The sequence below is a fragment of the Danio aesculapii genome, chromosome 3 (genome assembly GCF_903798145.1).
Source record: "Danio aesculapii chromosome 3, fDanAes4.1, whole genome shotgun sequence".
Taxonomy (NCBI): domain Eukaryota; kingdom Metazoa; phylum Chordata; class Actinopteri; order Cypriniformes; family Danionidae; genus Danio; species Danio aesculapii.
Genome location: NC_079437.1, coordinates 12287000 through 12305589, shown reverse-complemented (window position 1 = coordinate 12305589; position 18590 = coordinate 12287000). Strand labels below are relative to the sequence as shown.

The window sequence follows — 18590 nt, the reverse complement described above, 5'->3', positions numbered from 1 at the left end:
GTGATGCTGTTCTCTATGCCCTGACTGTGCTCTTCATAATACTTAAACATCTGATCCTTCACCTGCTGACACATCTCAGTCACCTGCATAGACACAATTCACTATTACATGACGCTTTAAGGGGGGGGGGGGGGGGGGGGGGGGGGGCGGGGGTAGAAGTAGCTCACCCAAAAATTTGAATTGTGTTATTCATTACAAACCTTTGTGTCGTTCCAAACCCCTGAGACTGTTGTTCATCTTCAGAATACAAATTGAGATATTTTTGATCAAATCAGAGAGCTTCCTTATCCTCCATTGAGAGGCACTTGCGATTTGTTCAGAAAAATACCCAAAAAACATCCTCAAAACAGAGTTCAGTAGGTTGAGTCTGAGTATTACCAAGCTACAGGAATTAGTGGTGGGCAAAGCAAGGCTTCATGAAACACTGAAACAGTCGAAGTAAATGTGTCGAAGCTACAAAAAGTTTCTAAACCAGTCTCTACAGTGACCTAGACAGCTAGTGGTCATTTTTATGTATTGCTCTGGAACAGCTTCAGCAAAGAATCAGTTATCAAATTGAGGTATTAAGCCCAACGTTGTAGAGTTGAGGTTTCAAGTGATTTAGTGAAGCGGTCAGTTCATGACTAGCATGCAGAAATAATGGGTTCAAGTCCAGGGTGATGCAGCTATAGATGTTAGTTTTTAAACACCCTGTTTTTGTAATGTGTTTTGTTTTAACATTGGTCTGACAGCTGAATGAACACTTTGTGAATAAATAGGTCTTGTTTTGGTCATAAAACAGTAACATTATTAAAATACATCAAGTCATAAATTCAGAGTATTTGTACAAATCGGCATTCGAACTTTGGCCATTTGTAGCACAGATACATGTACATGCATGGTCCACTAGGCTACATAAGAGAGACTTTTTTCTGACCCTGTCAGTCAAACGCAGATTCGCCAGACAGCAGGTCTGCACAGGACGTTTGGCCACAGGAGAAATGGTCATGCCCAACTGAGCCTGGTGTCTCGAGATGTTTTTTTTCCCCTTCACTTTTGTCAATTGGTAAAGTTGGTTCCTCAGTCTTTGGACTTTTGAATTTTTTTTAACTGAATATTAAACCACACTGAACTAAACTGAACTTCAACTCTAAAAACTGGACTGACACAGTTTAAATTTACTAGAACTTTTATGTTAAGCTGCTTTGACACAATCTACATATAAAACGCTATAGAAATAAAGATGAATTGAATTTAGTCACTTGACCTGGATGTTTTGGATCCTGCTTTGGTGCAGTGTTTCGAAACACTTGCGTTTCGGGATCTCGATACTGTCAGAACGCCAGTTTCACGTCAGCCATGCCTAACAGGAATACCGTTGTGCACCCTATACTGACACTGCTAAATAAAGTCTTATTTATGTGCGCACAAAAGTATTTGTGTAACTTGATAATATCCTGATTGACCTGCTGAAGACACATGGACTGTGTTGAGGATGTTTGTTTTGATATTTTGGATTATTCTGTAAGTCTGGAACCTTGCTGTCTATGGAGGATGAGGAAGCTCACACTCAGATTTCACCTAAAATATCTTCATCAGTGTTCAGAAGAACAGTTTGGAACAACATGAGAGCCAGTAACTAATAACTTTAATAACTATTTTTCGGTTGAAGGATTTGGATTTCTGCCTTCCAATCCGTCTCATCATGGATCAACATTTATCCTTTTTCATCATCCTGTTCCTCATTACTTTTTTATTAAAGATGATTATTTGATTATTTAGATGAGTATTTAACTTTGAAATGATTTTACCTGATAAATAAGTTAACACACTGCTTTATGTAGGAATGTTCAGTGCATTTGCCTGTCTCTGTGTAACTTTTTCAGGAGCCACCAAACTAGCTCAGAGGTCACGGAGACCTCGAGTGAAACTGAGGGCTGAGGACTAGAAGCAACTGTCTCTATTGTTATTTCTAGGAGTTAAAACGATCTAAAATGTCTAAAAGTGATTTTGCTATTATTACGGTTAATTCTTTTAAAGTGATTCTACTTTTATTCAAGATAGACTTTGTGTAGTAAGGATATAACTGCCTGAATGTAGATTATACCAGTTTTTAACCAGTTTTGATAAAGACGGCTGAGAGTTCACTCTCAGAAGCAGATTGTACTTTAAGTGTGTGTGTTCTATTTGATTGTGGAACCGTTTAACAGGTCTGGAGTCAGCTCTAAACAGTCTAGTGGATGTCTGACGTTTATGCTTGAGATATCGTTCAGTGTTGTATGCACGCACACACGTGGAAATTTTCGGTTAGAAGGTTAGAACACCTCTATGTGTGAATCAATTGTTGTTGATTTGTGATTGTAAGCAGAGCGGCCTAGGAACTCATCGCGAGTGTTGAAGCTGGCTTCTGCTGATGAAACTGCAAACTATCTTCAGTAAACTTTATTTATTCATTTGAATCTCTGACTCCGGCTCTTCTTCATCTGACAGACTGGTCATTGTTTGGGTTAAACTGTATACCATCCCTACACGATGAACTAACCCTTTAAAATATCTAAGGGTCAAATTTACTAACAGCTCACACAAGCCATTTATTTCTACTTTCATGGTTCAAAACACTGTAAAAACAAAAACAGTAAAAATGTAGCAATTAAAAAGTTATATTTGCACGTGATTTGTATTACATACATTATGCATTTAAAGGGATTTCGCCCCAAAATAAAAAAAAAAAAATTTTTCCCTGTTGAACACATAACATTTCACGAGAATGTTGGAAACATAACCATTGATAACAATAGTAGGAACAAAAATATGGATTTCAATGGCTTTTTTCCCCTCAACATTCTTCAGTATAAAATCACCGGCCACTTTATTAGGTACACCTGTCCAACTGCATGTTAACGCAAATTTCTAATCAGCCAATCACATGGCAGCAATTCAACGCATTTAGGCATGTAGACATGGTCAAGACGATCTGCTGCAGTTTAAACCGAGCATCAGAATTGGGAAGAAAGGTGATTTATTGGTTGTTAGTGCCAGACGGGCTGGTCTGAGTATTTCAGAAACTGCTGATCTACTGGGATTTTCACGCACAACCATCTCTAGGGTTTACAGAGAATGGATAGAAAAAAGAAAATATCCAGTGAGCGGCAGTTCTGTGGACGTAAATGCATTGTTAATGCCAGAGGTCAGAGGAGAATGGCCAGACTGGCTCCAGTTTATAGAAAGGCAACAGTAACTCAAATAACCACTCGTCACAACTGAGGTATGCAGAAGAGCATCTCTGAACACACAACACGTCCAACCTTGAGGCAGATGGGCTACAGCAGCAGAAGACCACACCGGGTGCCACTCCTGTCAGGTAAGAACAGGAAACTGCGGCTACAATTCACACATAGAAGATTGGAAAAACGTTGCCTGGTCTGATGAGTCTTGATTTCTGCTGCGACATCCGGATGGTAGGGTCAGAATTTGGCATCAACAACATGAAATCAACAGTTCAGGCTGGTGGTGGTGTAATGGTGTGGGGGATATTTTCTTGGCACACTTTTGGCTCATTAGTACCAATTGAGCATTGTGTCAATGCCACAGCCTACCTGAGTACTGTTGCTGACCATGTCTATCCCCTTATGACCATGGTGAACCATCTTCTGATGGCTATTTCCAGCAAGATAATACACCATGTCAAACAGTGAATCATCTCAGACTGGTTTCTTGAACATGACAATGAGTTCACTAAACTCAAATGGCCTCCACAGTCACCAGAACTCAATCCAATAGAGCACCTTTGGGATGTGGTGGAACGGGAGATTCTCATCATGGATGTGCAGCCAACAAATCTGCAGCAACTGCATGAAGCTATCATGTCAATATGGACCAAAATCTCTGAGGAATATTTACAGTACCTTGTTGAATCTATGCCATGAAGGATTAAGGCAGTTCTGAAGGCAAAAGGGGGTCCATCCCGGTACTAGTAAGCTGTACCTAATAAAAATGGCCAGTGAGTGTTTCTTTCTTTGTGTTGAACAGAAGAAAGAAACTCAAAAATATTTGGAGGTGGTGAAGGATAAATGATTTTTAATTTTTCAGTGAACTATCCCTTTAAATTAATAATGAGTTTGTGATTTACTATGGTTTGTAAAGGTCTGTTTCCTGGTATTTGTGCCATTATTTAACAGTTAATAAATATGGTCATGACATGCTGCATTAGTTACTGTAGAATGAGAAATGCAGAACTTTCTCCACTTTTACATATCTGAAGTACCCAAAGGTGTGGAACGTTATTCGATTATGTTACTTTTTTAACTTGAGCTGGATTATAGATATCTTTTAGACTTTTCATTTTAGGGAGACTTTAAATATATTACTTTGGATAATAAGCTCCTGCAAAAGGTTTGTTAAACATTCTGTAAACACCAACAACCCTCATTAGAGACCTCAAAAAGTTACATTCGATTATTACTTTTCATTCAGCTTAGTCCCTTTCTTCATCATGGGTTGCTACAGCAGAATGACCCACCAACTTGTCCAGCATATGTTTTACAAAGCGGATGCCCTTCCAGATGCAACCAATCACTGGCAAACCTCCATACACACTCATAAACTATGGCCAATTTAGTTTATTCAATTCACCTATTGTGCGTGTCTTTGGACTGCAGGGGAATTTAGAATATTCATCAGCTTGATGAGTATTTGCCATAAAGATTGGACTGGATAGATAAACGTGTACAGATGGAAAGAAAATCTAATAATAATGTAATGTACTCTGAAGTATTTTTTAACTGTATGCATATTTAAATTTGTATCTGATTAATAATCACCTGTTTTATACCTAATTATAAATTGAATTACCTGATTTATCTAGATTTTGGTATACATGGGTATTATATCATCCATATAATTCAATGTGCAGTTAAACACTAATCTGCCTGTGTTTTTCATCTTTTTTTTTTCCTGTGGCTCAATAGTAGTGGGAAGTACCTTTTTAATGAGTTGTTCCTCAAAGCTGGTCATCACATGTTGGTCCAAGGCTCGTCTCTCATTGATGCTTTCAATAAGGTCATGTGCTTTCTTTCCAATATCATCTATTGGTGAATTGGTTGGAGACAATATGGCAACATCTTCCGCTGTATTGTTGGCTGAACTTCTAGATGACGTTTTTGAAACACCAATTCCTGAATCCTCACTGTCACAAGAAATGAAATGAGTAAACTTATAGTATAACCAAAAAATATATATATACCAAGCAAGCATTTTTTTGTTTTTAATAGTCATCTTGGCTAAAACAAGGCTAAATTTGGGCTGTCAGTGAAAATCTAATAGATAGCCAGAACTAGACTAGTCATCAAGTAAACAGAAATGAATGACTACACATATAATGTCTGTCTAATCGGTTTATTTGACGACTAGTCTAGTTTTGGGCTATTCTTAGATGTCTATTAGATTTTCACTGACAGCGCAAGTTTAGCCTCGTTTTAGCAAAGCTGTCTACATTTAGGTTTCTATTAAACACAAATTTTTTTGTTTTTAGAAGATGTCTAACAGATGTCTAATAGACGTCTAAACATAATCGTCTTGGCTAAAACAAAAGGCTAAATTTGGGCTGTCAGTAAAAATCTAATAGACGTCTAAGAATAGACCAAAACTAGACTAGTCATCAAATAAACAGGAATGAATGACTACACATATAAAGTCTGTCTAATCTGTCTATTTGATGACTACTCTAGTTTTGGGCTATTTTTAGATGTCTATTAGATTTTTACCAAGTTTAGCCTTGTTGTCTACGTTTAGATGTCTATTAGACGTCTATTAAACACAAAATTCTTTGCTGGGTATATATGTACCAAACTGGATTGTGTTCAGTGTTATTTGCTCACTTTTGCAGATCACTGCTGTCATCCAGAGTTACGAATGACAGAGTTCCACCGGTTGAATTCAGACCATCATCTGGCACCTGGATGGAAAAAAATACTTAAATAGTCCAATTACTAGACCATTATAAGATATATGACCATTAATATAGTTTTTGTATGTACCTTTGCTGATGTATGGTGAAGAGCAGATTTGGGTGTTGACTGCAGTGTCATGGAGCCTGAACTTCCAAAAAAATGCTGAGCCATCACCTGAAAATATAATATATTACACAATATATTACACTTCAACATGATAGATACACATTATAATGCATACACCAACACATGCACACCTTAAAATGACAATTAACCTGCGTCATTTTACAAAAACAGAACTTAACGTTTTAATATTGCGGTGACTGCATGAGATACAATCTACAGAGATAGTCTACAATCTATAATTCTACAGAGTAAATTATTTTCATAGTAGATAAACGTTAACGTTACTCCAAAAAGTTAAACAATTCCATGATATTAACATTACTACTGGCGTAACTTTAACGTTACATGTACACGGTACGTAAGCGATGCATAACTTGACGATTACTTAAGGTTAATATTAAAGTTAACGTGTTAATTTAACATATTGTAAAACAAATCAACGTATTATTTTGTTATACTTACGTTCGTTAGACTGTAACCGTCGAGTAAGCAGGTCTCGGGGATTTTAAACCGTCAAATTGACAGAGTAACACACAGGTGGTGACTTTGCTAGTCAGATCGTAACGTTAGTTGTTTACAATTGGCGCTAATTGGATACAAAGCGATGCACGTGACCAGCAGGCGTAACTTAATCAACGACAGAACAACATTTACTAATTATATAATTGACAACATATTTGTATCTTTTTTATTCTAAGAATAAAACAGAATAAATATTGACAGAGATTTTTTTAATTAAAAATTTAAAAAAACAAATAAATTGTGCTTTGACTTCCTGAAGACAAAACATGTCCCCACAAGGATAGTAAAAACCCACCATGTCTGTAGAAAATATTAAATCTATCTATCTATCTATCTATCTATCTATCTATCTATCTATCTATCTATCTATCTATCTATCTATCTATCTATCTATCTATCTATCTATCTACCTACCAATTTGTCTATTTGTTGCCATATATCTAGTAAAAATGCAATCTTTAAGACAGAGAGATACTTGTTTTTGTAAGAATTGTGCTGTAAAAGCAAGCAAGTATATTAATTGAGATCCTTAGATCTTCCTTCGGTTTTCTGTGTGTGCAGTGAGTTTTACATGAAGACCTGTCCTCATATTTTGCTCCTCATAAACTTAGCTGTCTCAGGTCAGCATCCGAGAAGCAACCATTAATCCGTAAATGGAAATGCATTCAGACTCGGCCTCGCTGGCTCAGAACATAATGGACTGTAATAATGAGATGAATGAGTGTGAGAGGACAGACACAGATAATCCCCTCTGCTGTGGAGCCAGCTGGACAACCAGGAGCACAGAAAACAATGAATACAATGATCCAGGAACAACTAGTGTTCAACTTTTACTTTAAGTTGAAGAGTGACATAACACAAAAATGCTGGTTTGTTGTAACCTAGTGTTGGGTTGATAATGGACAAATCCAACCACTGGGTTAAAACATGTTACTATTGGTTACTATATTATATATATATATGTTACTATATATATATATATATATATATATATATATATATATATATATATATATATATATATATATATATATATATATATATATATATATATATATATATATATACATACAACAACAAATAATGAGTAACTTGAGTAACCTTGGGTCTATGGCGTGGGCACATATAAACAAAGATAATCACACAAGGGGTCAGTGGGCACCAGGAACAGTGTGTCCCAGTCTCAACCAAACTCTATAGATAGACTCCGGCAATCAGATGCATAATAACAGTGCAAGAGTGCTCAAGGGAGATACACAAAGAGAAAACCACTTATAAACTAAATCATGTTTCTCAGGGTAAATGCAAAAGAAATGATGGTTTTTCTAACCTAATGTTAATTTAAATATATATATATATATATATATATATATATATATATATATATATATATATATATATATATATATATATATATATATATATATATACAACACACACACACACACACACGCACACACACACACTACCTGACAAAAGTCTTGTCACCCATCCAACTTTTAGGAACAACAAATAATAGCTTGACTTGTAGTCGATCATTTGGTATCAGAAGTGGCTTATATGAAGAGCAAAGGCCTCTAGATTATTTAATGATTTAATTAGGACAGTAAGGTCTGACTTGGCTTAGACAAAAGTCTTGTCACTTTACAGAAATAATGTACAGTACAGAATATAAAGTCATGGTGCAGTAGAAAAAGAATAAATATTGTGTATGACTCCCATGAGTTTGGAGGACTGCATCCATACATCTCTGCAATGACTCAAATCACTTATTAATAAAGTCATTTACTTATTAATAAAGGCAAAGAAACCATTCTTGCAAGACTCCCAGAGTTCACCAAGACTCTTTGGATTCATCTTCAATGCCCTCTCCTTCATCTTTCCCAAACATACTCAATAATGTTCATATCTGGTGACTGGGTTGGCCAATCCTTGAGCAACTTGACCTATTTTGCTTTCAGGAACTTTGATGTGGAGGCTAAAGTATGAGAAGGAGCGCTATCTTGCAGTAGAATTTGCCCTCTCCTGTGGATTGTAATGTAATGGGCAGCACAAATGTGTTGATACCTCAGGCTGTTGATGTTGAGATCCACTCTGCAGATCTCTTGCACGCCCCCATACTGAATGTAACACCAAATTTGATTGATTTCTGTGAGAATCTTGGGTCCATGCGGGTTCCGATAGGTCTTCTGCAGTATTTGTAGAAGTCAAGTTAATATTTGTTGCTCTTACAACTGGGATCGATGACAAGACTTTTGTCAGGTATAGTGTATATATGTTCAGTACAAATGTTTAATGCCACTTTAAAAAGTTTTAATTACAGTTTTAAACCCAACATTTTGACCCAACATTGATGTTACAACAACCCAGCATGAGTGGTTCATGCTTGTGAATTAACTAATCTTAACATCTTAGCAGAACATTACAGCAAATCTTAACGATTCTGTAAAGTATTATTTAAAGTTTTGTTTATTAATCAATGTATAAATTCATTCATTCTTTTTCTTTTCAGCTTAGTCCTTTTATTCATCAGGGGTTGCCACAGCGGAATGAACCGCCAACTTATTGAACATATGTTTTACGCAGCAGATGCCATTCCAGCTGCAACGCAACACTGGGAAACACCCATACACTTTCGCATTCACACTCATACAATACAGCCAATTTAGCTTACCCAATTCATCTTTAGTCCATGTCTTTGGACTGTAAAGGAAACCGGAGCACCTGGAGCAAACCCACGCCAACACGGAGAGAACATGCAAACGCCACACAGAAATGCCAACTGACCCAACCAGGGCTCGAACCAGCGATCTTCTAGCTGTGAGGCAATCGTGCTACTCACTGCGCCACGGTGAAGCCCTCAATGTATAAATGATCTTCCTTAAACCATAATATGTACACTCTAAAACTGACTGGGTTGTCATATATGGATAAATCCAACTATTGGGTCAAAAAGAGCAACCGACATTAAATTAAGAGAAATTAACCCAACAACCCAATGTTGGGCTACAAAAACACTGTAGACAAATTTTTTTTTTACTTAATTAAATTGTGCAACCTCATTGCCTTAATTCAGTTATTTTAATTTTATTTTATTAAGTAATTATTTCTTACTTATATACCAAAAATATATACTTAACTGAGTGTCTTTTACTTAGAGCATTTTAGTTTTGTTGACTTAACTGGATCTGTAATCTGAGTTAGTAGAGTTTTACCATTGTATTTTTTAAAGAAACCTCTGTAAATCTCAACATAACACAACATTAAAGTCTAAATCATGTCTTCCTATTCAAAAAAAATACACAATAACACTTAATTAAAGACATTTAGTTTCCAGTCTGACACAAAGTATGCTAGAAATCTGCATGGTTAGGTTAACTCATTCAGTTAAAATTCAGTCTAAAAAATTTGAGTTAACGTAACTTGTTTCGATTAAGTTCAAAGAGCTTTCATTAAATAATCTAAGTCAAAGGAACTCATTTTATTTAATTATTCACACTGCTCTAGTTTTACAGTGAACCCTTATAGTGCAATATTTGACATTCTCTAAACATTCTCGTGTCCTCATGCACAGTTAAATATGCCACATGGTACATTAAGTGGGTTTGAGATATTAAATGGCCGTTTTTAATGAGAGCAGAATTGCATAATTCAGAATGTTTCAGGACACTTCTAGCAGGGAGCGACGCGCAAAAAATTGGGTGGGCAAATGTTCAAAGTCAAACCAGGTGCCAGATTTCATTTAAAAGCTTGTCTAAAAATAGAAAACGGCAAGAAGATAGACAGAGGAGGGAACAGGATGTTGTGAAAGCATTAATCTACTGGTGTTTACAGAGACAATATCTGACATAAACCATCATTAACCAACAGTAATCATCGCTATTTACCCCAGACAGCACAAAAACTGTTGTCAGAATTTAAAAATACGTGTCAATGCATTCAAAAATAACAATGAATGGAAAAAATTAACTAAATAAATAATATACAAAGTTACATTTTCATTAATCTTATTATTATTATTTTTTTTTTTGCATTGAATAGTTCATATGTGATTTAAAAAATGAATAGTTACCGCATTACCTTTTTGTATTACCATATTAATAATTAACATATCAAATATGGACACACTGAATTATTGGGTTAGAAAAGTGGCAGAAGGTAGATTTTTTTCGCTGAATCATCTGTTGAACTGCATCCCAATCATCACAAATACTGCAGAAGACCTATTGGAACCCGCATGGACCCAAGATTCTCACAGAAATTAGTCAGGTTTGGTAAAGGAAAAACTATGGTTTAGGGTTACATCCAGTATGGGGGCGTGCGAGATATCTGCAGAGTAGATGGCAACATCAACAGCCTGAGGTATCAAGACATTTGTGCTGCCCATTACATTACAAACCACAGGAGAGGGCAAATTCTATAGCAAGATAGTGCTGCTCATACTTCAGCCTCCACATTAAAGTTCCTGAAAGCAAAGGTCAAGGTGCTCCAGGATTGGTCAGCCCAGTTACCAGACATGAACATTATTGAGCATGTCTAGGGTAAGATGAAGGTGGAGGCACTTAACATTGGGTTAATAAAACCCATCATTTTTTTTGGCATTTACCCTCAGAAACATGATTTAGTTTTTAAGTGGATTTCTCTTTGTTTATCTCCCTTGCACACTTATTAATCATCAGATTGCAGGAGTCTATCTAGAGAGTTTAATTGGCTGAGACTGGGACACACTGTTCCCTGTGCCCACTGACCCCCTGTGTGATTGTCTCTGTTTATATGTGCCCAAACCATGCCCGAGGGGAATCCATCAGGAAAATCCACAAAGCCTTTCATGTAAACCAACAGAACAACGAACACAGTCCTCTGTCAAGCCAATGCTGATTTTGAAGAGGGCCATTATGAAATCAACAAATCCTTCACGAGCTCAAAGGGTTATGTAAGACGAGCGCCGCTTAACTGTAGCTTGAATTTAATTTGACTTCATCCTGAAAGAACATTAGTTTTACCATGTTCATCTGAATTAGCCACCCTTTCTGAACGTTTTTAAAATTAATAGATTGTTTACAGTGGCTCAGTGGTTAGCACTGTCGCCTCACAGAAAGAAAGTCACTGGTTCAAGTCCCGGCTGGGCCAGTTGGCATTTCTGTGAGGAGTTTGCATGTTCTCCCCATGCTGGTGGTTCTTCTGGGTGCTCTGGTTTTCCTCACAGTCAGACATGCGCTACAGGTGAATTGAATAACCTAAATTGGCCAAAGTCTATGAGTGTGTGAATGTGAGAGTATATGGGTGTTTACCAGTACTGGGTTGCATCCGCTGCGTAAAATACAAAATATGCTGGAATAGTTGTAGGGTTATTCCACTGTGGCAACCCCTGATAAATAAGGAACTAAGCCAAAGGAAAATGAAGGAATGAATGATAAAATCAGTCAATGTCACATTGACCAGACCAGTTTACACAGTCCCTGCTTGCACATCTACACTATAAACAATGCTGGGTTCCACACAATACCTTCATGTTCTCCCAACACAAATCAATTAAGTTAACTTAATCGTTTATACAAGTTTAGGTGGATTGATCATAAGTCAATTAAGTTGTCCCAAAGAAAACACCTTAATAATTGTGTTGTTCCAACTCGTTTTAAATCAATAGTTTAAACAAGCAGCAAAAGACTGAAGAAGACATAGCAGTCAAAGTGGTTCCTGGTAGTACAACATATTGTTTCAATTAAAATAAATAACAGAATTCTAATGTAATTCTGTGCATTTGCATAGTATGTATTGCTTTTTACAGATGCTTTTATCTAGAGCGACTTACAAATGAGGTTAAAAGCAGCACTTCTAATAAACAGACAGGAGCAATATAGACAGTCAATGTAGTATAGTGAAAAAATAAATACATTTGTGACTCATTTATTTGATTGTTTTGTCTACTTCTTCCTGCTTTATCTAGCTCGTCCATAAAATTTTGCAACATTTGCTTGATTTTGATTCAATTCATCAATCATGGAATCACAGAATCGGAAAATCTTAGAGCAGGGGTGTCCAAACTCAGTCCTGGAGGCCCGGTGTCAACACACCTTCCTGGAAGATTCTAGTATACTAGAAAGAGCATGATTAGCTGGTTCAGGTGTGTTTAATTGGGGTTGGAACTAAAATAAGCAGGACAGAGTTTGGAGACCCCTGTCTTAGAGGGTCTGTATAGATGCCACATCAAGTATAAGTTATAGACGGACATCTTCAGATGTTTCTTTAAAAAGGCAAGCGACTTAGCTGCGAACAAGTATAAAATCTAATTTAACCAGCAGAACAGCAAAGGAGGCATGAAGTTTAGGGAAGTCTAAAAGGAGTAAAATCCATGTACTCCCAATTGCATGAGACAAAAAGGTTTAAAGAAGGTGAAGTCTTGTTATATTAACTTTTTTTAAAGAAACGTTTCATTACTCTGAGAAAATGCAAAGCTTTACTTTATATTTGAAGACAGAATTAGCACTTTAAGGTATTTATTAAGCGCTTAAGGGCCTAAAACAAACAATCCAAACAAAGTTTATAAATCAGGACATTCTTGTTGGCAACTTGCGATTTCTAAACAGTTTGTTTGTGTTGAGACTTTTTAACCTGTAGTACGTTTCTTATCAACATGCATTACAGGTTTGCAAGTATCTTTTGCAAGAGATAGAATTACAAAGTGGTGTCTATAGACCACACATGCAGGGTTTTATCAGTATATTTAATTAGACATAACGCCTGTGCAGTATTCAAAAGAGTGTACTATTGTATACTGTGTACGTAATACAGTTTTGAAAGTTGTGAGTTTATTTACAAATGATGTGATCTAGTGTATTCTCTTGCAAAGAGTATATATAAGAGGTATCAATATTCATGTTGCTAGATGATGGAAAAGGCATTAGTAAATTATTTATTCATTCATTCATTCATTTTCTTTTACGGCTTCGTCCCTTTATTAATCAGGGGTCGCCACAGCGGAATGAACCGCCAACTTATCCAGCATATGTTTTACACAGCAGATGCCCTTCCAGCTGCAACCCAATGCTGGGAAACACCCATACACACTCTTTCACACATACGTACACTATGGCCAATTTAGTTTAATCAATTCACCTGTACCACATGTCTTTGGACTGTGGGGGAAACCGGAGCACCCAGTGGAAACCCACGCCAACACGGGGAGAACATGCAAACTCCACACAGAAATGCCAACTGACCCAGCCGGGGCTCAAACCAGCGAACTTCTTGCTGTGAGGCGATCATGCTACCCACTGCGCCACTGTGACGCCATTAGTAAATTATATGATATTAAATTATTATTATTATGATATATTGACACAATGCGGGAACCTTTTTTTTTTGTCGTTTAGTTAGTTAATAATTTTTTTACTCTGGCAATTAAAATTATAAAAGGTGTGCAGATCAGAAAAATTTCAGTTAAAAAATAATTACAGTTAATTTACTTTATTATTCATAAAGAATAGTTTACTGTATATCAGCAGTACACAGAACCAGTTAATCACATACACTGAAAACCCAAAGTTGACTGAACTAAAATAATTGAGTAAACCTGTTGCCTAGTAATGGAGTCTCCCAAAACTTGCATATTTAAGTTTATTTAACTTGCCGGTTTTGTAGACTATACCTAAATTGTTCAGGTCACCAAACTTAGTATTATTTAATTTAGTTCAGTCAACTTATTAGGGTTTTTAGTATATATATACATAGTATATATATATATATATATATATATATATATATATATATATATATATATATATATATATATATATATATATATATTCAGCTTAGTCCTTTTATTCATCAGGGGTTGCCACAGCGGAATGAACCACCAACTTATTCAACATATGTTTTACACAGCAGATGCCATTCCAGCTGCATCCCAACACTGGGAATGTCTGTCACTTGTTTGTTTGTTTTTTTGTTATCCATGGAATAATGGAAATAAAAATGCTGTTCTATTGGAACTACAGGGCACTAGAGGGCGCTCGACAGATACCTGGTCACTGATTCAGAGTAAAAAAAAAACATTGAGTGTGTTGAAATATGTTGATCTACTTTTGCGTTGATTTAACGACTTGCAGATAATTGAGGAATGAAACTTCATAATGATGATCCAAAACGTCAAATCATATTCAGACAGTATACCAATACATTTAACAAACATTCAGTTATCTGGACAATAAGGAAGTCCTTAGGCTGAGCTTAAAACGCAAGGTTTTCCAACTAGGACTTCACAATACAAACAGTTTGAAGTAGCTCCAAGAAACCATGCGTTCCCTCTACCACAACTCAATCTCTTTTTTATTCACCCACTCACCTATTATACATTCCAGGTGTCTGACCAGCGCCCTCTCTCTCTCTCTCTCTATATATATATGCATGTGTGTAATAATATACTATGAAAAATGTTTAAATAAATTTTAAACAAAAAGTAGCCATTTATTCACATTATGATGAATAATTATACCTGAAGCCATTTGTTTTCTGATTTAAAAAAAGACTTAAAAGGTTGCACATATTAGAATTTTACAGTCAAGACTACATTTGTGAAAATGACCTATTTTTTTAAAGGATTAATTATGATTTTGTGCTCACTACACTTTAAATCTTAAGTTTGCGCATTTTCATGGTACATAAGTAAATTAACTCATATTTTTAAATGATAGGACCAACATGCTAAATTTTAAGTTGTGTTCAGTCAAGTTTACTTAATTAAGTAAAGACAACATTGGGGTTTACAGTGTACAGTTGGTGTTGTTTACATTTTTAAGTGCCAGGTTATGTTTATAAATGGTGTTAGGTGTGCCTGCTCTGCTGAAAAAAAACTCCACATGCTGATATGGTATGTTTTGATGCTGGTTATGTTGGTTCATACCTGACCTTTGGTGGTTCTTGCTGATCTTGACCAGCAAATGACAAACAAGAACCAGCATAAACAATCAAACCATCATGAAAACATAACCAGCATATACAGTTTATATTTCAGCTGGGTATACTCTACTGGATCTGTATCATCAGCATGCTTAAAAGCATATGCCAAAAAGTGATTAAGTTCACCCAAAACTGACAATTCTGCCATCATTTAGCTACTCATCCTTCACTTATCACAAACCTGTTTGAGCTTCTTTCTATACAAATCAAGATATTCTCAAGAATGTTGGAAACTGGTAGCCATTGACTTCCATAATACACTCATAAAATGAGTTTTGCTGCTTATTCAAACTATTTATTTTAAAAAAAGCTGAATCAAAACAATTCTTGAGATTATTTTTGGCACAACATATTTGTAAGTTCAATTTACATTTGTAAAAACAATTAAGTAAGCTAAATCCATTTGTGTTGGGACAACATGAAGAAACTGTGCGGAACTCAGCATTTTTACAGTGCATTTGTTTTACCTACTATGGAAATAATGGGTTAGCCTACTGGTTTTCCAGCTTTCTTTAGAATATCTTAATTAATGTTCATCAGAAAAAAAACTCATATAAATAAAGTAAACAGTGAGCAAATTTCCTTTTGAGTGAACTATCTATCCCCTTAAACTGATTTTACATTACAAAAAAAAAACTTTCCAAGCTCTTTTTTCTTGACTACCTTTGTCTGTTTCAGAATCAAGTGTCAAATTAATATAACAAAATTTGAAATTATAGACGAAATGCCAGACTGAGCTGTTGTCACGCACAGCAGCGATTAATTTTAGCCCAAACAAAGTCAAGGTTAGTCTGATCAACTGGACTTAGCAGGTGTCAATGAGAAAACAGGTCGTTTCAGAGGGATCACCATGTTCGCGGAATCCCCGACTTAATTAATCGAATTAAGGGACTTGGATGGGACGTGACGGCTTTATCAACTTCTCGGAGGCGGGCCGAAAGAAATCTACCTCTATCCACTGACCCAAACAGGGAGACAGTGGGCGATCTCGGAAACACACTCGGGTGATAATAACAGCGATAACAGTGAGGGCTCTTCAGCACCGCGGACAGCTCACTGACGCGCATGCGCAACACGCGTACTCTCTGAAGTATTTAGTCTGTTGTTCGCCTTCAGAAAAGATGCCAGCACACGAAGAAAGAAGGCAACTTTAAGCTAGATGGGCTTTAAAATAAAACAAATTCAACCTAAACCCACAATGAAGGTGAGGAACAAATTGTATTAAATGATAAACTCTTTGATAGTGGTTTGGTAACACTTTAAAATAGCTAATGGTCTGTATTAGAGTAATTACTATCATGAGCAAACAATGAACAATATATGTATTACAGTACTTATTAATCTTTGTTAACGTTTAGTTTAGCATTTTAATGATGCATTAGCATATGTTGAACTGTGATAAATGTTTTGTACAAGATACTTTGTTAGCCTACTTAGTTCGTGTTAGTAAACATATTAACTAACATTATCTAACAGACGATTGTTTTAAAGTGCTACCCTCTCTGTTAACCACTCGAATGGTCTGTCTTTTCCAGATTTGCATAAAGCGAAGAGATTTTAATCAGAGATCGACGCAACATTCGTTGACGATGATTTTGTGATAACAAAACAAAACACACAATTACTATTCCGACGGATTACTTGTCGAAAGAAAGGCTGGTGATGAATACTATCAACGTAACAGGTGTGAACTTAACGGAAAGGACTGGACATGCTTTTCAGTACTCCTTTTCAAGTGAAGACCCGATGTTTAAAGACTACAGACCGGTCAGCCGAGATCTCATTCCCTTGCCGAAGGGGGTTTTGTACCTGTTAATGGCGGCGCTGGTCATTGTTGCAGTCGCCTATGCCATAGTGGGACATCTAATCAAAGACCTCGCAAATGATGTAGTAGGTAAGAGATATGGTCACAAAAACTTTAAAGTATCTTGTTAACTTATTCCAAACCATAAACCTGTAAGTGGTGGACTCATGCTTATTGGAAGTCCTAAACATAAGTTACTCCAATAAATCTAGCATTTATTTTCTGTTAGCTTACTGTTTTTCCTCATAGGGTAAATCAGGTTCTTAGATCTTTAGAATGTTCGTCACAGTTATTAAACCAGTTCTATTTGGAATTGTGAGCTCAAAAGGATTCCAAAATGGCACTTTGAACTGTTCTTCTGACCAAATATTTGGATTATTCATGGCACAGACAAAATGTTGTAAAGCAAGTAATAGTGCCATTTATTTTGCTCAATGGCAGTGCTTTGGAAATGATAGTGTATTTATTAAGGTAATATAACCGTGGTATTCATATCCAATGCCATACATGCACAATATACAATCCCATAACACTTTTTGGGGTAACACTTTAAAATAAAAAATAAAACTTTCCATTAGTTAAACTTAGTTAATATATTTAGCATGAACTAATATGAACAGTCTTGTGCAGCATTTATTAATAATAGTTCAACGTTTACTAATGCATTATTAAAATGCAAAGTTGTGCTTGTTAAGATTAGTTAATGCAACATAACTGAAAATATTTTCTAACTTTATCAAAGATGAATAAATACTGTAATAAATGTATTAATTGTTTTGTCATGTTAGTAAATACTTTAACTAATGGACCATTGATTTTTGCAAGAATCTATACAATGTTTCTGTTGCAGATTATATTCTGACCTAAATCTCAATGTACTGGGACTGGGGAAAAACATTACGTTTAATCATTTGGCAGATGCCTTTATCCTAAGCAACTTACAAATGAGGACAACAGAATTAATCAAAGCAACAAAAGAACAACAATGAAAGAAAAAGCATAAAATAAATTGTGTCATGCTATCTGGTACAATCGCTACACTGTGATACTGGCTCGGTAATTTTTGGTGAAGTCTTCAAAGTATTTATATAGCTATTATATATTATATATATATATATATATATATATATATATATATATATATATATATATATATATATATATATATATATATTAAAACAACAGCCAACTAATTTAAGATTGTGACATGCCAAACCATGGGTATAAAATAATGACATTATATTCTATAAAAT

The 18590-nt window shown here is 35.7% G+C and overlaps 1 protein-coding gene across 1 annotated transcript in view; it reads right to left on the bottom strand.

Moving 5' to 3' along the window:
- Positions 1 to 6098, bottom strand: part of syce2 (synaptonemal complex central element protein 2) — a 13714-nt gene extending 7616 nt beyond the window's left edge. The window contains exons 1-4 of the mRNA XM_056450160.1: positions 6015 to 6098; positions 5856 to 5932; positions 4960 to 5164; positions 1 to 83 (exon numbers count right to left, since the gene is read on the bottom strand). Coding sequence (XP_056306135.1) covers positions 1 to 83; positions 4960 to 5164; positions 5856 to 5932; positions 6015 to 6098 — 449 coding nt within the window. The remainder of the gene's footprint in view (positions 84 to 4959; positions 5165 to 5855; positions 5933 to 6014) is intronic.
- Positions 6099 to 18590: the final 12492 nt, after the last annotated feature.